The 24,932-nt window shown below is 45.2% G+C and overlaps 1 protein-coding gene and 1 long non-coding RNA gene across 4 annotated transcripts; one reads left to right on the top strand and one right to left on the bottom strand.

Moving 5' to 3' along the window:
• Positions 1–1,054: 1,054 nt before the first annotated feature.
• bicdl1 (BICD family like cargo adaptor 1) lies at positions 1,055–24,456 on the top strand. Of its 3 annotated transcripts, XR_005075224.1 has the most exons (12): positions 1,055–2,113; positions 4,068–4,283; positions 11,807–11,923; positions 12,915–12,926; positions 14,092–14,238; positions 14,404–14,583; positions 14,681–14,899; positions 15,503–15,646; positions 16,181–16,311; positions 16,747–16,867; positions 17,632–17,745; positions 19,378–19,513. XR_005075224.1 is itself a non-coding variant. In XM_037099134.1 (11 exons), the coding sequence occupies exons 1-11, from the start codon at positions 1,721–1,723 to the stop codon at positions 19,552–19,554; spliced, it is 1,857 nt and encodes a 618-aa protein (XP_036955029.1). In that variant the 5' UTR covers positions 1,057–1,720; the 3' UTR covers positions 19,555–24,456. The 3 variants fall into 3 exon arrangements, 2 of the variants coding, with proteins under 2 accessions (XP_036955029.1, XP_036955030.1); XM_037099134.1 differs by lacking the exon at positions 17,632–17,745 and having other exon boundaries at positions 1,057–2,113; positions 19,378–24,456; XM_037099135.1 differs by lacking the exons at positions 12,915–12,926; positions 17,632–17,745 and having other exon boundaries at positions 1,058–2,113; positions 19,378–24,456.
• Positions 3,848–8,806, bottom strand: LOC119020060. The gene is made up of 3 exons (XR_005075225.1): positions 8,512–8,806; positions 4,035–4,199; positions 3,848–3,983 (listed from the first exon to the last, which is right to left on the bottom strand). It is a non-coding gene; the product is annotated as an uncharacterized LOC119020060 (long non-coding RNA).
• Positions 24,457–24,932: the final 476 nt, after the last annotated feature.

The raw sequence follows: 24,932 nt of genomic DNA on the forward strand, positions 1-24,932 counted from the left end.
GTGTAGTCTTTGCAATTAATGACATATTTTCACAGTCTGATTATTCTATTAGTTTTAAGAAAAACTGCAACTTTCTTGACTTGGAAAATGATCTTTGGATTGAAAAACATCATAATAATTAAAGCAAGATCAAAAAATAATTCATATTAACCAGAGACATAATATACGTAGACGCCTCATGGCGTGCTGGAACGTAATCTCGCATCGCCGCCATCTTGGTTGGGTCTCCTCACTGTAGGCTAGCACCAGAGTCAATCCGAATCAACGGAGAGCGAGCAACTATGACCATATTTTGTGCAGGTTATGGTTGCAATAACCGGCGCAGTATTGTTACCAGATCGCGGGGGATTACCTTTCACAAGTAAGATTTTTTAAAAAAAATAATTTTCGTGACAGCACCCTGTATCATAACTAAATCTCTGCCTTTTGTAACCGTGTGAAAATACAGTAAAAATTCGGGAGGTTGTGATGATTGTAGTTGGGGATACACCTTCCTCAGTAGAAATAAATGTAGGGGGTGGCATTGGAGACCCATCCAAGATGGCGGCTGCACTGATACGTCAGCTTCAATAAGCAGCGTCAGTCTATGAGGCGTCTACATATGTCTATGGTATTAACTACCAAACAATGTTTTTCTGAAATATGGCCATGGGTTCCATCGGAAGGGGCGTGGCCTAAACTCTATACTTAGCCACTTGTTAGCAACCGCCATTTTAAAGAAAGTAAGAGCTTTAAAATTAAACTGTGGGACATTTAATGATGTCCGTTATGTCGTAGGACAACATATCTTAACCCTGTGGTAACCACTGACCGTATTTCAGGCATTTACTGGAAACTAAATCAAAAAACTCCTAGACTTGAGAGAACCGGAAGTGAAAACATGCTAACGCTAGCTGATTTCCAAGTTCTAGGACTACACAATAAAACACTCTTATTTACTATCAAAGTAATATGTCATAAAAGAAAAACAAAACCACTATAATATTTTGGGTTTTAAGGGTCAGTTTATGTAAAATATACATTTATGTGTTTTTTTGTTTTTGTTTTTTTCTCTCCACCAACGGCTGCTGCGTCACTGGAGGTCCCAGGCTGCTTCCCCTCTTCACGTGCTCTTTTGCTGGATGTCACAGATGTGCGTGTGTGAGGCACCAAAATATGGCGCTATCATTTTCAGCCAATGGGCTGGCCGTTTGTAACAGGTCGCAGCTGGCGTCACTACCGTGGCGGGAGCGCGCGTGGAAGACGGCAAAGAGGTTGAGAAGGCATCGGGACCGCGCTCATCTGTTTGGCTCGGCGGATGCCTCCGGTGTAACAGGCCGATCATTATGGGGGACCGAGGACCCCGGGACGGGATGGACCATGACCGAGCGACCGCTGCGGAGAGCTCCACGAGGCGGTTTATTCCGGGATAAGAATATTTAGTGTGTCCGATCACAGAGAGCCGGGGAGCGAGCTGCAGAGGAGGCGGCGCTCGCCGGGATTCAATCAGAGCCAGAGTTGCGGCTGGTGGGTTAAAGAGGAGAAGAGGACGTGAGCGAACTCGGAAGACAGCAGTTTACAATCTAACCGGATCCAGCTCGGAATTGCGGGGAGGGGGGTGATGGATGAATTGTCGATTACAAGCCGGTCCGGTCAGCCCAACCCTGTCGGAGCAGGGTGGGTTCATCCGGAGTGAAATCACTCGCCTCTCATCTGTTGGCTTCTCCTCCGCCGGGCGGCGATGTCCGCTTTCTGCCTCGACCTGCAGACGTCTGCCGTGGGTTCAGCACCACTGGAGCTGGACAGCGACTGCATGGAGCCCCGGGCCAGCCCTGCCGCTCAGGAGCCCGGCGGCGTGCAGGGTCACCCGCTGCGGCACACCGGCTCCGGAGGCCTCGGCATGGCCTTGGAGGAGGAACTGGCCATGCTTACCGGGGACCGGGGCGACGAGGACCAGCTGTCGGACCTAGAGACGCCTGCGGTGGGGCACAACGCAGACTTGCTGTCGCTCTTCCGTCAAAAGGAGAAAGACTTGGTTTTAGCTGCTAAACTCGGTAAAGCGCTGCTGGAGAGAAACCAAGACTTGACCAAGCAATATGAGAAAATGCACAAAGATCTCAACGAGAAATTAGAGGTAAAGTAAGAACAGAAAATATGATTCACGCAAGGTTTTAAGCCTCTCTCTGGTTTCGTCCATAAAAATGCCTGAATACTGGAGAGAAGTCTGGGCCTCCAGGATGTAAACAAACTGAGGAGGATCATAACAAGTGCTGCCTGTAGAGCTCCACATCCAGGCTGCTGCTGTCTCACACAGAGTCCCTCTTTTTTAAAGAAGCGCTGTGTAGTTTTGGATGAGAAATTCACTTTAAATTCAAACAAAAATGTATTCATCCTTTCCATAACTGAACAAACAGGCTGCATTCTTGAATGGTGGCAGGGTCCGCCACATGTAAACAAAGTAAAGCATGTATGAAATTGTGTTCTCCTTTAAGGTCAGTTGGTTTATTCAGTTTGTTCGGTCATGAACACAAAGAGCGTTTCTTTGTTTAGATTGTTTTTATGAAAATCTGCCTCTTCTGAACAAAATGTCCTCCCCAAAACTACGGAGCGCACCTTTTGTTTGTGACATAATTGCAGCAAATATGCTGTATGATAGGAACTATTAAAGGTGCACGATGTAGTATTGGTGAAGACATTTTAATCAGAAGAGACGGATCTTTATTGCTAAATCAGCCAACTCATGATCGAACAAACTGACCTTAAAGAGCAACACAAGTTCATACTTTACTTTGTTTATGTGTGGCGGACCCTGCCACCTTTCTAGCTTCAAACAGTGTTCTGGCACCTTTATTTTCCTCTGAGAGCAGCTTGTTTATTCAGTTATGGATCAAAATAAATATTTTAGTTTGTATTATTATTACCTCATTAATATAGTAAATATCAAAATTCTCCAAAACCACACAGTGCCCCTTTAACACCAGGTGTTTTTAAAACTTGCTGGTCATTCTGATGTAAAGATAAAAGTCAGCTTCACTTGTCTCTGTCCTTTACGGTGACTAACGGCCAAGCTATAATAAAATGGTGTTATTTAATTCACACATGATGTTTATAGTGAATGCTGCACAGCTGAGCTTTTGTTCGTGTTGTTTTTCAAAATCCTTCACACAAGCAAGCCAACACGTGGCCGGAGACGGAGCACAAAGACTAATCCTGCGGCCGACTACTGTATCTACTGTACATCTGTTCAGCCCTTTGATCCACGTTCATGCTCATGTTGCAGCTCAGAGGAATAAGCCGCCTCTTAATATCATTCTCCATCTTATCACTGATGTTGTTACACCTCCTGTTCTACCAGCATTTTTTTGTGATCTTGTTCTGATTCTCTTTGATCCCTCCTTTTGTTTTGGGGGCATTTACACAGAGATGAAAATAGTGGGCACAGCTGCTTCCACCTTGGATTTAACCACACCAACCCCCCCCCCCCCCCACCCACCCAAACCCTGGCAGCCGCCGGTGCTGCAGTGCATCTGTCCGCTGTCCGTCGCCACCCAGAGAATATAAAGAAGCTTCTTGTTAGCTGAACTGTCGCTCCAGGTGCTACCGAAACAAGACAGCCTCAGTTCAAAATCTCTAGATGAATTTGAGCCTGTCATAGAGGCTGATTCTGCCCTTCTCAGGTCTTGTTTTGTGGAAAGACTTCTGTTTCTGGTGTACGGCACAATAGTCAAACTTTCTTGATCCTTAAATATATATGTTTTATGTTATTGGCACCAGAATTTAAATACTGAATTCTGCATCAAAGGTAAAGAAGTAAAGATAGGCCATTTGAGCCCTTGAATAAAAGCTGGATTGTGCCTTTATTGTTGCACAGTAATGTTTATCGAGAGGATCGAGTTGCCATCCTTTTTGTCTTCAACACAGTGAAAGACTGAGCACAACTTTTTCAGTCTGTTGAAGCACCGGCGTCTCTGTGAGGTCTCTGACTTTGTCCCACCCTCAGTGATCTCATTGCTACTGGAAGCCAGTACAGTAAATCAGTTTCCAAGCGAAATGACGATTTGACCCTCTCTCCCCTCATTGACATGCAGCACTTGGAGCAGGAGAAGCACGAGTTGCGACGGCGTCTGGAGAGTCGAGAGGGGGAATGGGAGGGCCGCGTGGCCGAGCTGGAGACGGACGTCCAGCAGCTGCAGGGCGAGCTGGAGCGCCACCAGGTCCAGCTGAGAGAGGCCGACAGAGACAAGACCAAGGCCATCAGCGAGCTCTCCGAACAGAACCATAGACTGCTGGAGCAACTCAGTAGGGTGAGGAGCAGTGTCCATGTGTGTGTGTGTGTGTGTGTGTGTGTGTGTGTGTGTGTGTGTGTGTGTGTGCTTCAGATATACTGCTTCAGGCAGCCTGGGCCAGTGTGCATGGAAGATTTAATTAGTCTGAGCTTTGAGTCACTGTGTCACATGGTCTTAATGCTGCTTTAAACACCCTTCCACCCAGTGTGTGTGTGTGTGTGTGTGTGTGTGTGTGTGTGTGTGTGTGTGTGTGTGTGTGTGTGTGTGTGTGTGTGTTTCTTCCTGGCCCCGGGGCCACTCAGTCCAGTTCTAGTCTGCCTGGCTGACATGACATAAGATGCTCAGCCAGGTGAGGACTCATCGTCCCTCAGGAGGGGATTTGCCTCCATCCGGTCGGTCCCCCTCACATCTTCACCTGAATTATGCTAACTCATCAATATAAAAGTGGAGCTTCTGGGTCTTATACTGAATTATTTAGACTGATTGGACTGCACACTTATGCAATAGCACTCTGCATATTGACAGGTAATTTGAGTGCAGTTATTAAACAGGCAGAGCAGAAAAGATCCAGTTCAGACAGACTGAATGATGGACAGACCCACATATATTGATATTGATCAGCCAGAACATTAACACCACTTATTCTGATGGGGATCCTTTGGTTCTGGTATTCACGTGGACGCCACTGAACACACACCATCCAAACACTGTTGCAAACCAAGGTGTACTTGGCCGTGTCCCACCCCAGCAGGACAGTGTGCCCGAGCAATGACTCGAGGATTGGGACAAAGAGCTCAGGGCGGTGACCCGGCCACTAAAGTGCCCAGCTCCCAGTACAGTCCAGCATCCGTGGGACAAAAAACCTGATCCTTGTAGGTCCCATCATGCAGCCTACAGGACTCAAAGCATCTGCTGCCAATGCACAGGTGCCAGGAACCACAGGACGGCCCAAATGCCTCGACGGGTTGGAGCCAAGTTTGTTCCCCCACCGGGCCTTCATGGGTCAGACTCGTCCAGCGATGTCTCATGAATGCTTGATTGGACTGGGATCCATTGAGGCCAAGCTGACACCTTGAACTCTTCACTTTCCTCAGTCCACTCCTGAGGGGGGCTGGCACTGCCATCAGGGAGGTCACTTGGTCTGCAACGGTGTTTGGGTGGGTGGTGCATGTCTAAAGAAAGTTTCTAAAGGCTGACTGATGTATATGTATATATATTTAGATTTGCACAGTACATATACATACAGCAGCACTCAGGGTTGTCCTGAGGTTATGTCCTTGATTATGTAATTTACTGCATGCACATCAAAAGATACTGAGATTGGCAGTAGATGCAGATTGATGGAGCTGAGATTGCTAGCGTTTGTAGCCACAGCTGATTAAGTCCTGATAAGCAGCTCAGTACAACACCTCAATCTGCTCCATCTACAGCGAAACAAAGACACTTTGTCCATACAGAGTGGACCCTGAGGTGAAACACTGCCTCAGCACCTCCGCAATGAACTTTATCTCTGGGAAACTTGCTAATGAGACAACGCAGGACAGGTGTTTTACACTTTTGTGCTCCCTTGCACTGTAATTGCTGTGAACGAATATTGCGCATCCTTTCATCCATCTTCCTCTTCCCTAAATATTTATACTATTTTGAATTTTTATCTGTTTGTTATTTTGCAAACAAAAAACTCTTGATACATTGTGAGATTTATAAACTTCCAGACTCCCTCAGCTGCTTCTCCATACAAGTTCAAACCAGCAAGGCAGTTTAACTCCCGACCTAAAGTTTACTCTGCATCCTTCAGCCTCACCCCACTTTCAAAACTGATGATACTTTTCAATTTCCAGCTTTCACACCACAATTTCTCTTTCAGAAATGCTCCTCTCTAGTTGGTGTAATTATGGGATTGGCCTTGATTACACCCTTGGTGTATTGGTAAATTGATGTCCCTTCCATGGTTGCATGGTTTGTCACTACATATTATGTTTTGGTTCCTAAAATGTGTGGCTGTTAAAGGGATCCGTCACAGCGATGATCTTACTTTCCAGGAGCAGATCTGCATCATGCTCCTAAGCCAGTCAGAGAGATATACAGTTTAAACAGCTGTAATGAACTGTTGTTGTCAGCTGGCAGTGAGTACCAGTGGGAAGTTACATCTCAGGATGCCCCAAAGCAGTGAATTCAAAGGTTGACAAGCCTGCACAGGTCCTTTGATATCCCCGTCAGCACTGCTGTCTATAGCAACACTCACGCTTGGGCGTGTTGTTTCCCTTCCTGGGAGAGGATATGATCTGCTGCCAGGCGCACACTTCTCAGGGAGGAGTCACTCTGTGCGGTTTGTTTTAACCCCCGAGCTAGCTGCTGTGCAGAGCGGCTCTCCTTCTCATCTCGATCAGATTAAATCAGCCTCCCGGCCCCATCTTGCCCCAGCATCATCATCACATTTCAATCAGGGGCTGTGCTGGACTGGTCAGTCGTCATAGATCTAAGCAGGTGCATGCTCTTAGCATAATTAAACTGCATTTAATTTAATTGAAACCTGGGTGTGGGAAATCTATAAAGATATTTCCAGAAAGTGGTCTGTATTGTGTTTTGGGATGGGAGCATATCTTGTGGGTTTTTTGTGACTCAGTGAAATTTATGAGACCTAATTGACTGCATCGATCCAGATCCCATGATTCAGAGAATTGGGCAGACTGAGGGAGACCTGCTGGGTAATAGAATAAATGAGGTCAGCCACAGTGCTCGCTTTCTCTCTCATTTCATCGCTCATTCTCTCTATTTGTCTTGCTGTCTTCTCTTTCTCTCTCCGTCTCTGTCTTTGCTCATTAATAGGCAATAGGCTGTGACTAAGTACTGTTAACTGTTTACAGCTCTGAGTGAACAGAGCCGGTGTAAAACTGCCCGAGGAAACTCTGCGGTAGTGAATCCACTGGAGGCCGGCTATTTTCATCTACCCTCCTCTGATGGGACGATGTTATTATGATCTGCATCGGTCCGTCTGTGGCATCCTGTTGGACCCATCCAAAAACTGTGGACCAGCACATGTTCCTGTGCACCGCCCGCGAGCCTGTGAGCCTGTTAGTGTAGCGAATTTGTGTGCAGAGTAACAAACACATCCATCGCCTGCCGTTGCTCCACCACAGACGAGTAATAACTCATTCGTCAATTAACAAACTCAAGTTTAAATTATAGGAAATACAAATGTAGAAACACATTTTTTTTCTCCTAATTAAGTTCCTCCTTTTCTTTTGCATTGAGTTCTTTATTAGTTAATTTCAGATTTTTGTTTGGTTTATTGAATTATTTCTAAACCGATTTCATTTCAAGTCATTTTTTTTTTGCTCTCCATACATCACCAGCTTTTCAAAAAGGGGGATTTCTAAACTAAACCTGGTCGCCACAGATGAGACTTTATAAACGCAGTGTATTTCCTTCCCAACAACTCAGGAATCACTTCTTAACCTTGGCTTCAATTGGCTGCAGCGGGATGACCTTGAGGGGGCAGGGCGCTCCGTGGGAAGTGATGTAAGTCTTAGGGTGAGGTACTGCGCTGAGGGGATTAGGCTGTAATCTGTGCTAATAGCCTTGCCATATGCAACCAGGCAGGAACCAAAACAACTCCAGTCCATACTCTACTTAATTAATAACAGCAGGTAACTTAGATGTTTGAGTTAATAAGATGTTAGAATTGAGCCGCTGGCTCTGTCGTCTTGTCTTTGGCTGACACGATTACCCCCTGTGGTTTCTCCTCTTTTGGGTGTGGCTGTGAGAGAGTTTTCCAGCACTAAGTTATAAAACTACGCATGATATTCAATATACTCCCCCCCCCCGATTAATCCAGGAGTAGAACCCAGGGGGGTGTGTGTGCAGGTCTGTGTGGCCCCTGAGTGTGAGAACAGCCAATCACGTCAGACCTAATCTGATCAGAGTGAACCAGCAGGAAGGGGACCTTTCTCTAATTACATTACCACACATGCTCAGAAGCCTGTGGATGCACTGACTCAGGCGTAAGTGTCTGCAGGTTTTATGGCTACAGTCAATTCTGCTTCTCTAAACCTCGAGAATTCACCGAACGTTGACAGCCGCCTCCAGTGACTCTTCAAAGTTTACGGTTATTTTGTCTTTTTTTTTTTGGCTTGTCATCTGCAGCGGTCTAGCAGGTGTAACATAAGCGTCTTTAAAATGACATGTGACGTGATGTTGTGTCTGTATCCACATCACACACTTCACAGGATTCAGTTTTTACAACCTTTCTCCTGCTGAACACGGTCACTGGGCATCAGTCCAGCCATCAGCTTCCATCACGTTCAGTCACTGGAGCACAAAGCGTCTGCCTCCCGTCAGCCTGAGGTGGCTGCTCGCTCTCGGGATCAGCTCGGTGACCGGCGCAGACTGTCACTCCCGAGTATTTTGTTACGCAACCGTTTTCGTAACGCGGGGTTGCCTTTCCTCCATAGGTCTAGACGAGGCTGCGCTCTGTGAAAGTGACTGAGGAATATACCAGAAGCATTGAGACCACAAGACGCAGGCTCCGCCAATCCCGCTTCTTCCCCCCCCCGGTTGCCATGACAACCGGGGTGACATGCAAATTGAAAAACTCCATGTGGTGTTACCATGGGAATGCGCTCTACAGAATGACATAAGGATGCAGATAGCTTTGATGCTGCGCCACCGAAGACCTTTGATGCACCTGCAGTCAGTATCTGCCGGGTCACGTTTCACAGCCGCAGACCGCCTGCGACTCGATCAGCTTCATCTTCTTTTCAAGTCTGGACCCTCGCTCGTGTAAAAGTCACAGTAATCGGGCTGCAACAGGGACACGTCTCTCTGCTGAGCCCTACTTTGCGTGCCCTGGATTTTGCCGCGGCGGTTCTGATTTGCCCCTGTTTGTCCTGTCCGGCTGATGTTGCCTGATCTGGGATCTGAGGAATTTATGCGTAGATTAAGTGAGTCTCTGCAAATCAGGCAGTCTGCGGTCATCTCTCTATCTCTCTCTCTGCTTTTTTTTTTTTCTCCACACGATCTAAATCTGTCAGCGCAGTGGGTCAGTGGGTCAGATGTCACGCTAACCGCTGCGACCTGTTGCTGCACCGGCCTCCACATCTGTTTCCCTCACAGAGAGTCAGCATCCTGTCACACATCTGGCCTGGAAACCAAACACACCCAGAGACATCATCTCATAGACACAATAAAGTGACATACGACCTTAAGACTTAAGAGCAACTGTAGTTACAAATACATCTTTAATTTGTTTCATGCTTTCATTTATCAGAACATTTCAGTTGTAAACTAAAGGCGTTAGTTGCACAATACAGCGTAACACCGATAAGAAAGTTGTTACATCCAATTTTGACACTAAGATTTTAAATCTTTATCTTTAAAATATCAGCTCATGCTCATCAGTTGGTCTTCCATCCACTCAGCGTGAAGCGTTATCCTTGGGTTTTGTGAATGACAACTTTACTTACACTCTTTGAATTTTTTGGATGTCGTAAACTCAGTGTATCGTTCAAAGTATGATGATTAAGAGTCACTGAAGCCCTGATTAAATCCAGGTTTAATCACTACACAGGGTATAGGTTTTATTTTCCACTGCTGTGCAAATAGTTTAAATATCTTTGCACTGCACAGTGTGAGATTAATTATTTAATTGTAATTTTATACCACTTTGCAGATGTATGTTTAGACATTTTGAACTTTTTGGCCTCGATCACAGCAGAGCACTCGCAGCGCCTCCACACAAAGTGCTGCATTATTACTTACAGCTCAGAGCTGAAGCAGAGCCGTCCTGGCAGCTCGTCCTTTCAAGAGACCCCCAGCAGGACGGAGACACACAAACTACAACTGATGTTGGCTGAGGACAGAAGTGAACCGAAGCGAGCTGATGCGTCCTCGCGACCAGCTGTTGAGCGTCCTCGCGTCTCCCAGTGAGCTCCTGGGGAAGCTGCAGCAGTGTGTGGTGCCACCTAGAGGCTGAGCTGCACACTGATTCATCTCATCTCAGTTTCAGTCCCAGTGATTAAAAGAAAAAAAAACAAAAAACAGAACAACATTATGATGAATAATCATTTTAGAGTCAGACGCGTGTTGATTCCTTCACAGCTTGCCTCAGTGACGAACATGTAACTTGTGTCCTGTGTGCAGAACAGCTGCTCCCTGTTCTCACAGTGTCTTTGACATGTTTACTTTATGTTCAGCCGTCTCACTGAGCTGTAAAGAGTGAGAGTTTTTAGGATTTTGCTGTTGCCATGGCAGTGATGATAACGTAGCTTCCTGAGTGCAGCTCTATGCTAATGAATTCCCCCGCCAGGCTCTGTATGGCCCGATCCTACCTGTCCAATGAGCTCAACTGATGCACTGAGTCCGACAGCAGGCTCGATTGTACAAACGCTGAGAAGAGGACTGGCTTTTAAAAAGGACCGTGACATTCGGGTTAAAATTGTCTTTCAAACGCACAGCTGACTGGAACAGGCAGCAGGGAGTAACACTCTGTCTCAGTGACGAACTGTACGTAGTGAACATCAGCGTGTTTATGAGTCACCTCAGCGTCTGTCTGAAGGAGCACAGACAAAAGAGCCGATGTATAATCCGTCTGAGTTAACTGAGCAGTTAATGTAAACACTTCAACAATGTGTCTGTAATGTCAACATTACCGTAAACAAGAATTAAAGGATTGCTGCTGCAAAATGTGAAGAGGAGCTGTCTGAAGTCCTCTGTGTCTCCAGTGGGAGCTGCGTGACATCGAATCACAGAAGTCTGAAGATGACAAACAACTGGTAGTAGTCGAGTTCCGTCGAGATCATTTGGAATCATGTTTGTTGAAAGAAAGAAATTCAGACTTGTAATTTTTACAGTATTAATGAACTCATAGATAGATTCATATCTATCTTTTCCTTAAGTGAATAAACAAGCTGCTCTCAGGGGAAGATAAAGTCCCAGAACACTGGCTGAAGCTTGGAAGGTGGCAGGGTCCGCCACATACAAACAAAGTAAAACAGTATGAAAGTGTGTTGTTCTTCAAGGTCAGTTTGTTTGTTCAGAGAGTTTGATTATTTAGTTTGTTTTTTTTGGCAATGAAGGTGTTTCTCTTCTCCTTAACATTTCTTTCCCAATACCACAGAGTGCACCTTTAAACTGGCAGTGTTCTAGCTCGTTATAAAGAGTGTAATGGCTGGAGAATAATGACACCATCAGCCTTTAGACCGGTTTCCCGTTGCGTTTGCCACTGTCCATAAAATCTCCTGGATAAATGAAGGCTGACTTGCGATCCAGTCGGTTCTACCTGCTCTCACTTCTCCATTACAGACTAAATGTTTTGTGTTGTGCTGTTGGTAGCTGCTTCTCTGAGGAAAATGTTAAAGCAATTCCAGTTTTCTTTTGCAACAGTGGCACCAACAATAACACCTAGAAGGGGAAATGTCTTTTTTTTTCCCACTCTAACAGTCCGACGATGTTCTGAGCTGTCTGATGTACGAGCAGACACATTTAAGACAGTTGTTAACTCAATATTTCTCTGTCTGTCTATGTTTTTTGTGTCCATCCAGGCTGCAGAGGTGGAGAGGCAGCTGTCCACTCAGGTCCATTCATTACGGGACGATTTCAGGGAGAAGAGTATGTCTACAAGCCAGCACATGACACGACTAGAGACTCTACAGGCTGAGGTGAGCCGCCGTCGCTGCCTTTTCTCCTTCATACATCACTTTATACTCAGTGCAGATGATTGAATTGGACTTTCTACAGTGCACACTGCTTGAGCACCCCATCAAAAACGAGACACACGCACAAAAAAAAAAGAAATGGAACAGAGACAGAAAAGTGCAGCTGTTTGCAGGCATTGATATTCAGCTTGAAGCCGGAGTACCTGAGACGACAGCAGCTCCCGAGGGAAGGGAAGCGAGACTGTGTAACTTCTGAGAGAATAAACGACACCAAACGAACAGTTCAGTATCAACAGATCGGCTGTAATAAAACGCACTCTTGTTTATTTAAATTCGCAGCGGCGTTTCCCTGCTACTGTCTTGGTGGCTAATGTGAGCTAACGTCAAAGTAAGTAAAACAAAGTAAAATTCAGTGTCCCGTCATCAAGCACCCACCGCTTCAGGGTTTTTCCACAGTGCGGTCCATCTCCTGTGGCAGGAAGGGGGCTGATTCTGTTTTCACGACAGCAGGAGGCTTGTTGTTAAATCGTAGCCTGTCGAGTAGCATTTAACACAATCAGTGTGCTGACAGGAGGGATGTAACACCAGAGAAGTCTGTCTATACCTCTGCAGAACATGTGTGATTGCTGGAAAATGAGAGAGGTGAGCGAGGGGAGATTGTTCACCAATTAATCGATTGATGATGAAAGTTAAGTTGTAAAGAAAGTTAAAATGAATAAATGTCACCAAATATCGTTGAGCATTTGAGCGTTAAGGCTATGTGTGGGAAACACTGCACTTGTGCTCAGAAAGTTACGCAGCCTCGTCTTCAAATGAAGTGTCCTGTTCTTCAGATGAGGACGGTGCTCACCTACACTGCTGATAGAATTTCTGGGAAGTGTCTACTCCTCCAGGGCTGCTGTGAAATTTATCTCAAATATTTTCCTCTCTTTATCTTTATCTCTCTCCTCCCCCCTCTCTTCCCTCAACCCTCCTTCACTCTTGGTTGGAGCAGCAAGGGCTAGAAGTGAGTGTGGTTACCGAACGGTGTCCGTCAGCCCGACTGCATGCTGCATGTAACGCCTTGTAATGTAATAGAAACAAGGATTGCACCATTATCACTCCCCCCTGTGTCCAATTAAATGAGTGGATGACGGGGCAGAGCAACACTTTATTGTTACTGCAAATTATCGAATCTCATGCTGGATGAAATATCGACTCTTTCAACCCTGTTCACATGTTACATTTAATGGCAAATCCCTGTTTGACATGTCATTAAGGCAATCCCTGTTTCCTCATATCATGCATGAATAACATCCTCTGTTGTCACGGCCTGAGATGTGTTGTGATGTCAGTCGTGTCATGTATGATACCGACCCGATGTGTCACGATGAACAAGAGTTTCTGTTAGAGCACAACAACGGTTCAGATTTCCCTGTAGTTCCTCTTCAAAGCGGCGCAGAAAACACCCAGACTGCAGAGCCTCGCGCTATAATTGGAAGAAAAGGCTACCGCTCTATATTTAGCTGAGATACTGCAATGTCTGGGTGCTCCCACTTTTCTAATGCGTTTCCTCTATATGACATGTGCCGATGACTAATGCTTTCAGGCCCCCTATACGTACGAAGAGAGAGAGAGACTAGCAGCCCCAAAAAATATCCCAAACCTGGCACTGTGGATGCTCATGACGGTGAACACAACTGATCCACATGTAAGCTCCTGCGCTGTGAAGTAGGTTACCAGATGTAGGTCAAAAGCAGGAGGGATAAAAATGAACAAAAGCTGATGTTTGTTTAATGGGGAAAGCTGCTCAGGCAGACACAAGCCACAACAACTCACAGGGAGCCTGTGGTGCTGCTGCTGCAATGCTAAACCTTCAGTAGAAAAAGGCTGGTACAGATGCATGGTAAGCTGATACCAAGCTTTTGTGGAGACGGTAACATTTCATCAGGACATTCCTGAAGACGAGGGTGGCAACTAACGCCTATGCCCGTGCTAGGCAACACACATTCTTAAGGCCAGTGGGAGTACTTTTTAATCTTGTGTAAGAGCCCGGCTCGCCTCAGACTAAGACAAACAACAACATTTAGGATCAGGAAGCATAGCTGCCCCATCTGTCTGCTGATCGACCAGGAATTTTGAACCAATCTCAGTCTCTCCAGTTAATGCCTGTTTCCCATGGCGAACGTTAGATTAAGATGCTGTCGGAGAGGAAGATGGAGCTAGAGCGGCGGGTGCACGCCATGCTGGAGGAGAACGAGCTGCTGCAGAATACAGTGGACGACCTCAGAGAGAGGACGCTGGTGTTGGAGAGGCAGAGTCAAGAGAAGGACCTACAGGTACATTAGATCTCAGATCATTGAGGGGTAACTTCTATAGACAGTGTCAGCTAAATTCTTTGTTACTTTTTGTGTATTCTTGCTACAATTCTTCCTTTAAATATTTGACTCAGCCATCAGAACTTTACAGGACTTTACATGTATATTCCCTCTGGTTGTGTCCAGTTACGGCAGAACCAGCTGGAGCTCCACGAGGTCCAGATGTCCCACAGGCAGCTGAGCGCCCAGCTGGAGGAGCTGTCGGAGGAGCACAGCCTCCACAGCCTCACCCCGCACCCCTCCAGCCTGCTGTGTGAGATAGAGCAGAGCATGGAGCAGGAGGAGCAGGAGCAGGAGAGAGAGCAGGTAGCGACAGGAGGATTGTGTGATTATAAAGATGATCCAAGTCAAAAACTGTGCTGTTTCTGTTTTTAAACCCTGCGCCCACCGCTTGTCTGTGCAGCTGCGTCTCCAGCTATGGGAGGCCTACTGTGAGGTTCGCTCGCTCTGCTCCCATCTCCGGGGAAACGACGTCACGGACTCAGCGCTGTCCACCGACTCTTCCATGGACGAGTCCTCGGAGACGTCATCAGCCAAGGATGTGCCTACCGGGAGCCTCCACACCAGCCTGCTCGAGCTACGGAGGCTAACACAGAATCTGCTGGACGGCAACGAGTCCACGGTAAAACAGAAAATACTGGCAACTATTAAAAAAATGGAGGTAAAGCCTAATTTTAGGGCTCCCAGTCATTTTATCAGTTTTTAATTTGTCAACTATGTTGTTTAGTTAATATTTACCGCATGACAATGACAGATCAGTAACTTTGACATCATCTGAACAAACCCCTGTCAGCAGCTGTCAAGAATCAGTGACAGTTTAAAGGTGCAACACAAAAGAAATTTAGTTGAATAAACAGCTAGCCACCGGCACATCTGGGTCTACAGCTCCAGTGCTAGCAGTTAAAACACCAGTACCTCTCCTCTAGTCTGGACCACTAGCTGCACAGCTAACTGAGCTTGAAGTTTGAAGAAGTTAGCAGTTACTCTGGTGATTGGCTGCTTTCCCTGTGCTGGACCCCTCAACTGATGCAAATGAGACCACAGACCCACATTTGATAAGATATTTCCCAGAACTGTATTATGAATTTAATTATTTTGGACCTCTGGCTCCTGTAAAGTGAAGTGTTGGTGCTTAAGTAGAAACAACAGTTAAACACTTAATGATACTTCCTCTGAGGGCATTTTTATGACGTACAGTAAACTGTGTTGTGTTGTGTGTTGACAGGGCTCGAGGCGCAGCGATGAGGAGGCTCTGGAGGAGCAGGTGAGGAAGCTGGGAGAGGAGCTGAGGGAAGTCAGAGAGCTGTACGAGACCGAGCAGGACAAAACACGCAGCAATGACGACGAGGTGCTGCACCTGCACAACCAGGTAACTGACTTCAGTCACACACAGCGGTGCATCTGCTCACACATGCAACATTCAGTATGCGCACATCGATGTGACATAAGACATGAGGCGGTGAAAAGAAGAGGTCGCAGTGCGAGCAGGAGATCGTCGCGGCGAGGCTCTGCTACTGCTGCTCACCGTGTGAAAAGTGTCAGACGGCCCTCATTAATTCACCATCACATCCAGCCTGTCTCGGCTGAGTAACGTTGCATTAAGGAGCGCTCACGTCTAAGAATAACATTCAGTTGACACACTGCTGCAGATGTAGTCCTCCACAGTTTGTGGCCGGTGTGAACTTGATGGATGGTGTTTGTAATATAAGGACAGGACTTCAACCTTGTCTCCTCTCTGCCAGGACAGCTCAATCTGTCTCCACACGGGTCAGTACTTTTTCCCATCAAACTGGGTCAGCTAAACATCCATCTCAGTGTGTAACGTTAGAGACCGGATGCTGAATGTTTAATATGCGGCCAAGCACACTCAAGCGTGCGTGTCCTCTTCCCCTGTGACCTGCAGATGGCGCTGCTCTCGGTGGAGATGTGCTCTCTCCGGGAGGAGAACGAGCGGATGAAGACGATGGCCGAAATCCGAGAACCCAGCGAGCAGCTCCAGAGTGCTATCAGAGACAGAGACGACGCCATAGCCAAGTAGGATCACATCACATATGCATCTAAACATTCATCATCAGTATAACGTAGAGTTTTAGGGAAAAGCACACCTTGGGTCTTATTTTTATTAGGGCCAAGCTAAATGGCTAAAAAGACAAAACAGACAAATTGACAAAGACAGCAGGGGGCACATGGAGTAGATACACTGGGGCTGATTGACAAACAAGACACAGGTGAAGACAGAAAAAGGAAATGAAAAGCCACACACGACACATGAGGGCAGAACTTCAAAATAAAACAGGAAATCAAAGAATCCCAAACTGAAACATGACACATCTTAATTTGTGACCTTGAGGAAAAGGCAGGAAAGCTCTTTTCCCTGTTTAAAGTATTTATGCTAAGCTAAGCTAAGCTAAGGTAGGTGTCTGTTAACTGGAGTCACCTGTTGACACACTGTGTCTGTGTTCCTCGCAGGAAGAAAGCGGTGGAGATGGAGCTGGCCAAGTGTAAAATCGACATCATGTCTCTGAATAGTCAGCTCCTGGACGCCATCCAGCAGAAGCTCAACCTGTCACAGCAGCTGGAGGCCTGGCAGGTGGGTCGAAGGTCACATGTGACCTGTTAGTACACCCCTAATAATCATTTCTGCAGTATTTCCGAGCAGCTGAGGTCGTTAGATAAATAAAGCTGCACTGTAGATGAAGCGGATGACATTTAATCATCCGACTTAAAGGAGCACTGTGTAGTTTTTTCTTCTTCTGTCTAAACAAACTGAAAAAACAAACTCTCTTTGTTTCCGTGACTGGATTAACTGAATAAACAAACTGACATTAAAGGGACAACACAGTTTATACTGCTGTTTATATGTGGCGGACCCTGCCACCCTTCTAGCGTCAACCAGTGTTCTGGGACCTTATCTTCCTCTGAGAACAGCTTGTTTATTCATTTAAGGAAAAGATGAATATTTCAGAGTTTGTATTATTACCTCATTAATGTTGTAAATATGAAAGTGTTCTACGTCGTGCCCCTTTAAGATGAAACAGTAAAGCAGTCTGTTATATAATGTACGTAAGGATGAAATGACACTAACTTCTGGAGCAGTTTGTCCATTTTCCCTCCCTCCACTGTAACTTGTGTTTAGTGTATTTTAATCCGCACACTAAAACACTCATTAACTTGTGAGGGGTGTTTGTGATGGGTGTCAGTAAGGAAGCACATGTAGCCTGTGTGTGTGTGTGTGTGTACGTCAGTGTATAGGTGTGTGTGTGTGTGTGTGTGTGTGTGTGTGTGTGCGTTCCCTCCCTCCCCTCCCTCATCTGTAACTAGCAGCTCTTTCCTCTCTCTTCTCCCTGCCCACAGTTTGCCTCCTCAGGGCTCTTTACTGTTTGGCTCTTGTGGTTTCTGATCTAGTGGCCTTTCTCAGCTTCCGTACCACCCTTTCTCCCCTGTGGTACCCCCCCTCCTGCCTTAGAGGTGAGCCACGAGCTGCGCCATCTCGCCGTTTCAAACCTCCCCCCCTCTTGCACTAACCCGACTACGCCCATGCTGAGCCATTCCATGCCACGGTTAGCCCATTCAGGAGAAAAAAAAACAACAAAAAAAACGCACATCCACAGCTCCTCTTTCTCTCCGAAACCATTAACCACCACATCCAGACGCTCCACCTTCTCTCTATCTCTCTCTCTCCACCTGACTCTGTCTCCTCTCTCCATACAGCCGTATCCTCTAATGGAAGGTTTTTAGGAGATTGGTCCGCTGGTCGTCTGACCTGTTGAGAACACAGACACACCTCGTATGTCGTGATGCTTGAGTGCAGCATGGATCTGTATTTATACTGCTGTATGTGAGTGATATTCGGTGACACCCAGAGTAAAAAGACTAACCTTTGTACTAATACAAAGTGTGTATTCATGTACTAAGTACTAGATTTTAGTCTTCCATCCCATTTGGCTCCAACTGCAGCCTGTCAGAGCCCCCTGGTGGCAACAAACCTGGCAACTTTTTCAACCCATTGGTCTGGTTAACATTCATTACCAGGAGTCATGAGATGATTAAAAAAGAAAAGGAAAGCAGAAAAGAAATATGTCTGCAACACAAAATAGAGTTTTTGTTTTCAGACTTGTGAATCACTGAACACTTTTACTTTTTTTTTTTAACCTTCAGATGACTTCATCTGAAGAGGGAACGACTCTTTGGCTCTTCACAACACTTAGACGTCACTTTCAGTTCACCTCGTATTTTAAAAATCTCCTCAAAATCACTTCAAAAATGTTCCGACTGGGCAACGAGATCAAATATCACAATAATTCTGACCAAATAAAAGATGTTGATGAAGGTTCTCAGTCATGGTTATTCTTAGCGCTTAGCGAAGGCAACTGGACTTGTGTGGGAGTGTCCTTACAGAGTCCTGAAGGTCACATGTGAGTCGTTGACTCAGACGGCATTCACGTGGGTCGTTATGATTCGGTGAGTCTTGACATGAACAGAACTCAGAACAGCACTGTAGGTGGGTGATAAGTAATGTCATAGGACAAACCAACAACGACTCACATGTGACCTTAACGACTCTGACAGGACACTCCCACTCAGGGTTCAGCAGCCTGCAACTCCCCTCCAGTTAGTTACAATTCAAGAAGCTTCTGGGTGAAACGTCTTCAAGAAACAATTTGATATCGATAAACTGCCCAGCTTCAATTTCAAGTGTCAAAACAGTTTAGGAACCAGTGATTTAAGGGTTGATTTCATCTGGAAAACATCAAGACAGTCCTTTATACACGCGATCCACATTTTCAGATCTTTATTGATTCATTTTGTTCTTCTTTTGCCAATATTCCAAAATAAAGGTTTATCATTGAATAATCACACAGCATTTAGCAGCAGGCCTACTAGGTTACTGAATGTGATTCATGATTTTTGACTATTTTAGAGAGATATTAAGTCCAAAACAAAGAGGTGAAAGCTGATTGTGGTGTCTCTGTAACAGGTGACTCGATCAGCGAGTCTGATCTCCTGACAACTTCCTCTAGAGTCCCACCACGTGCACCCTCTGTGTGACACTTCTCCCCTGTCTTTTCTCTCATTTCGCTTCTCTGTCCTCGGCTTTAGGATGATATGCACAGAGTGATTGACCAGCAGCTGATGGACAAGTACCAGGACGAGTGGCGCTCGGCCCCTTCCTCCCTGTCGGGGTCGTCGAGGGCCCACGGCGGTCAGGCCTCCAGACGAGCTCAGCGCATCTCCGACCGGGACAAGAGACTTTTCTCTTTTTTCAAAAAGAGCTGAGCCCCATTGGACTGAGCACAGCAGACAGACAGAGACAGACGAGGCGAGGGAGATCACAGTACAGGGGTAACAACACAGCCAAAGACGGGTAGTGGCACACACTGAGGTTTGGGGGGGTCATTTTTGCACTTTATCTGTCCCATTACTCTTCTCCGCGCTGATTAATTGGTGACAATGAAAGATAGAAATATAAGAATAGGACTTCCCCAGAGGCTTTGGCTTCAGCCCTTCTTGTAGAAAGCTATCGGTCTTACAGATCATGAACAGGGTCACAAAGTTTACCTCCAAAGAGGAAGGTTTCCTTGTAGTGCCTACGACCATCTCTTCTAGCCCACTGCCAACTCTGTAGAGAGGGAACACTATGTACAAACTGTTACTGTATGCATCCCAGTTATCAGGCCAAGGAGTCTGGGGAAAGACAGGTGGATGTATGGGACACGGCAGGAATGTGGGAGAAGATGAGGATAGCGGGACCGAGCGGTGAGACGTATATCAGAAGGACGCCGCTCGCCCGGGGTGCAGAGCAGCGCCGCTGCAGCCGGCCCACGTGTGATCTCTCAGGTTTATTCATTTGTTCAGGGGATGTTCACAACATGAGGCAACAGCTGGATGTATGAGGACCGCGGTGTGCTGTAAATACGACAGAACAGATGACAAGAAGAGCGCTTATTTTCTTATTAACACATGTGCAGGTTCATCGTCGTCCCAGGCCCAAACTTCCAATCAAAGCTAGAAAAAGAGCTTCAAAGATATACTTATTGCACTTTCATACGGTTTGGGAATATTTTAACACTGCACTAATCATTATTTTTATATAAAACAACAGATTAAGTAACTATATGTGATGTGAGAGGGATTATTTAACTCTGCAGCTCCCCTCAGCTCTATGCAGCATTTCTCTGTTTTAGCTCATTGTGTGACCTTTACTTTCACCACCAGGGAACGTTTTCAGCCCAAGAAAAAAGAAAAAAGATAAACTGATTGTTCTCTACCTTCTCAGCACCAAAAGGGGGGCAGACAAAGTTATCAGCTAGCTGGTGAACAGAGTGGGATCATTTATCAGCTAAAGAGCCAGGCACTCCCCTCGGGAGCTGGAGAAAGAACAAAACAGAAAGCGAGATAGAAGAAAAAGTAAATATTGGCCCGTACACAGCTGTGTGCGAACACAACAGTGGAAGGTGTTTACAGCTTGTTCCAAAAGCCCCTGAAACATTAATTGGTGCAGTTTTTCATTCAACATTCAGACTCAAAGCAGCAGAAACTCGACTTCCTAAAACAGCAGATCCTCCATTTCCCATAATGCAACCAACAGACCCGACGTGCCTCATAACTGTCCACATCTTTCACATCCCACAAGCCCAGTTTGTAACACAGATTATCTGATATACATCTGTAGTTGAGATATCTAGAATTATTATGTAAACACTCAGTAGAGCGCATACCTCCGCCAAGACCCAACAGTCCCCTTTAATGCAGTCAAGTCTAAATAAATATAGAACTATAGATGTTTTTAGTGCGAGAACCAATTAGCCCAAAAAAACCCCCAAAAACTTCCAGACCACTAGGGGGCTCTTGCAGACTGCACCTTGAGAAAGGTTGCTCTAAATTTTAAAACATCCCATAACTTCATCATAAACTCACCAGATCTCACTCAGAGATACAAGCCAACTAATTATTCATAAATGATTCCCTGAGAAATTTATGAAAATGTCAAAAATCTTGCAATGTAAAAGAAAGTGAGATAAAAGTCCAGGATCCGCCCCTTTATCTCGATCCACAACAAAAGTTAAATGGCTCTATTCTGGGCCGAGACCCATCATCCCTCTGAGTTTCATGAAAATCTGGTCAGTAGTTTTTGTGTAATCCTGCCGACAAACCAACAAACAGACACAGGACTTAACAAAGCTCCTCAAGAGAAACTTACAACATTTAAAATAAGTGGTGAGAAGTCCGACCACGACAAGTAAACTGACTCTCAGCGTAATTCCCCTTTATAGTTTGACCCTGTTTGTCCCTGAAAGTAATGACGCATATCGTCACAGTAAAGTTTCACATATCACACCGAAGCAAAACAGAAACAAATGCATCCCTGCACCGAGTGAATGTATAGAAACCAGCACTTTCTCAGTCGGACCTGTGTGAGGCCTTCGTGTTCGTCCCCGACACCTGAATAAACCTGTGGGTGACTGAAGATGGTCTTACTGTTTGTCCAGGTGGTATCGTTCTTTTTCCACAGCTCACGTTATATTTGATATTCAAGACATTTATCGAAACATCGTCTCCATGATGTCAATCATCTTCCTAGTTGACCAAATTTTTCTAAATGTTTACATCAGCTTGAGATGGAGGAAGATCCACGTTAGACTGCTCATCAACTCTCCGAGTCAGTGAACCCAGCTTATCAATAACCTGTTGAATTTTCCTGTCATTAAGAAGCATGTTGGTGTACAGATGAATCCACTGAACATCCACTGCAGTGGTCAACATCTAAGCTGCTTTGGATCAACACTAATAGATAAAAAAAAAAGGTCTACCTCCATTTTCATTGCTTCAATACTTCATGGGCACTTTGAGTTCTTAGCTGCCGGGCTTCCGTTTAAAGGCGACACATCTGTGACTCCATTTTGTAACCACAGCATGTGTTGACCTGAAACCTGCGAGCGTGAATGACTACCAGTGTGGCACGGTGATGTCTCATGTCCGTCTGTGTTTGTACTCGCGTCTAATTCAGCTGTGTAAACCTATGCAGGTGTCTTCTTGTCGTCTCAGCTGGTTTGTTGGGCAAGGATCAACCCAAAGAATGATTTTTTTATAATAATAATAATAAAAAAAAGTCGAATAGGTTTGGACGAAATCGATATATTTCTAAGAAAAAATAATGCATACCTTTTTTGGATGAAAATCTTTTTTTTAGAGAGAAATATACCTGTATGTTGTTATTTCTAGGCTGTTTTTTTTTTCTTTCTCATGTGTCCTGAGAGTGAGCAGGAAATGTCACTGGTGAGTTGGATTTTTTCACTCATTGTTGTGTTTATGTGACTGTTCGGGTGTGGCTTGTGGTCCAGCTGGCTGGTCCAGAGATTCATGAGCGCTTCACCAGAACCATCCTCCAATACGATGAGAGGAAGCCTCACGAGTCTCTGTTGTTTATCCAAGAGTGGCACGACACAAATTCAGTCGACCGTTTCTCATCAGCACCTTCGTGTATTCTAATTAAATCGTTTCTTCTTGTTAATTCACCCTTTATACACGTTTAAAGGCTTTGTTTGGGTTGCCAGGTTGTGAAAAATCTCAAGTCATCAACAGGGTCAAGTTGTTAAAGGACGACTGAGACATTTTGGGGAATTTTTTTTAGCTTTCTAACAGGGAGTTGGATGAGAACATCAATATCCAGCAGCTGGTTAGCTTAGCTTAGCATTTGTAAATACATTGTTAATAAATAGATTTAGGTCCAAATGTTCTGCAGCCCTTTTAGGTTGAGCGATTTTTTTGGATCGAGTCTTTTTGACAAGTTTAAGAGCTAAAAAAGAGCTGAGAGCAAAATAACTTGTCTGTAGAGATGATCACAACTTGGAAACCCAAAATGTGCTTTGTTTTAAATCAAGTAAAGCCTCATATAATTAGATAACAAATGTATTTTTGTGAGGATCCTCGCCAAGATAGGAACACTGACGATAAGTATAACTGAGTAGAGATAAGATGAGATCAAAATACAATGCGACTTCTGTTTAAGATTGAAAAAAAGTCTTTGAAACAAGCCAAAATGTATCTGAGGACATTGAAAATAACTAAGGCCATGTCCACAGCCGTAACATAATCAGACCAACACAATCATTTATCGTTCATCTGAACATCAGCATCCAGAGGAGAGAGCGTCTCACCAAACTTCTCAACTTTAGATCTGACAGCAGGAGGTTCCAGACATTAGTAAATGATACGGATGTAACGATATCATGTCCAAAAAGTTTTACAATGCCGTCGTGTAGTAACGATATCTACCAACATATCTGGTGGTTATACTTCCGTAAGGCTCATGGGTCTAACAAGGGAGGTCGGTATAACTGAACCGCCACCCGGCCTGTCTGCTTCACCGAACGCTGGCTGTTTTTACAAACCATCTGTTAGAAAACGTCTAACCATTAACACCAGATGACCACTGAACATACAGTCAGTTAATATAATATGCTGGACATCCAGAGCGAGCGAGCGAGCGACTGGCTGCTGTCTTGTTTTAGCGATTGCACAGTTCAATCATTCATTACCAAAGACAATTCATGGCTACTGTTTGCACATTCATAGTTCATAATCAGCCATTTTTATTTTACTAAAGAAGGAAAGAAAGCAGAAGGACTTCAACTAAAAAGTTAAAAAACTAATTGTGTATAAATAATAAATGCCATCAGATTTATAATTAAAAGACATTGTTCAAACCATTTTTTAAATACTGTATCATCATCATTGTTGTGCCAGTTTGTGGTATCGTTACATCCCCAGTCGATGATGCATTAACCATTAATCTGGCCTTCTAAATCTCGACTTGTTAGGATGTTCACTGCTCCTGTCTGAAGGGACGTGATGCAGAACACGTTCCTCCCTCAGGCAGACAGAAATGCAAAGTGTGAAAGTTAGATTGGAAAACTGAACTTCACGCTCGCGTGTTGATAGTTTTGGACTCCCACCAGCTGCCTGCAGCAGGCTTGGATCGAACACCGGTCGCTGCTGCCACACTCGGACTGTCATTCGTCTCACTTCATGTCACTTTTTCGTCGGACGCAATCAGTGTAACTTATTCGGTTCTGTCCACATTGTTTCATAACGGCTGTTTCCGTTTCCTGTTTTTCTGTACTTTTCGTTCACGACTGTTCTGATTCGTTGTCTGATTGAAAGCATTTCCAAAACACCGTCGGCTGTGTGTGTTTTTTCTTTCTGTGGTGAACATCCTGATGCTGTGGGTCAAGTGTGTGTGTGTGTGTGTGTGTGTGTGTGTGTGTGTGTGTGCGTGCTGCAGTGACGGACAGACGTGCCATTGAGTGTTTTTTTTACGTCGTCTTGTCTCCACTCGGTCGGATGTTGTTTTGGAATTTAGTGCTTTCGGTGGACTCATTGTGCTCCGGTGTGAGTGCTTCCATTCACCACTGACTAATGGCACTGTTTTAGTTCCAGAATGCTTCAAACTATTCAAAATATTTATCATGCAATTTTCTGAGCATTTTTGGGGATTCTTTTGTACAAATAAATACTTTACAATCTGCTTGTCTCCACTGACTCGGACTTGAAACACAAAGACGCTTTCCCTCTCTGGTTCTCACGGTCGAGACAGACGAGTTATACGTAAGGACGACACTGTCATCTGCAGAGAGTCAAACAAATGCAGGACG

Source organism: Acanthopagrus latus, chromosome 5, assembly GCF_904848185.1.
Source record: "Acanthopagrus latus isolate v.2019 chromosome 5, fAcaLat1.1, whole genome shotgun sequence".
NCBI classification, from domain to species: domain Eukaryota; kingdom Metazoa; phylum Chordata; class Actinopteri; order Spariformes; family Sparidae; genus Acanthopagrus; species Acanthopagrus latus.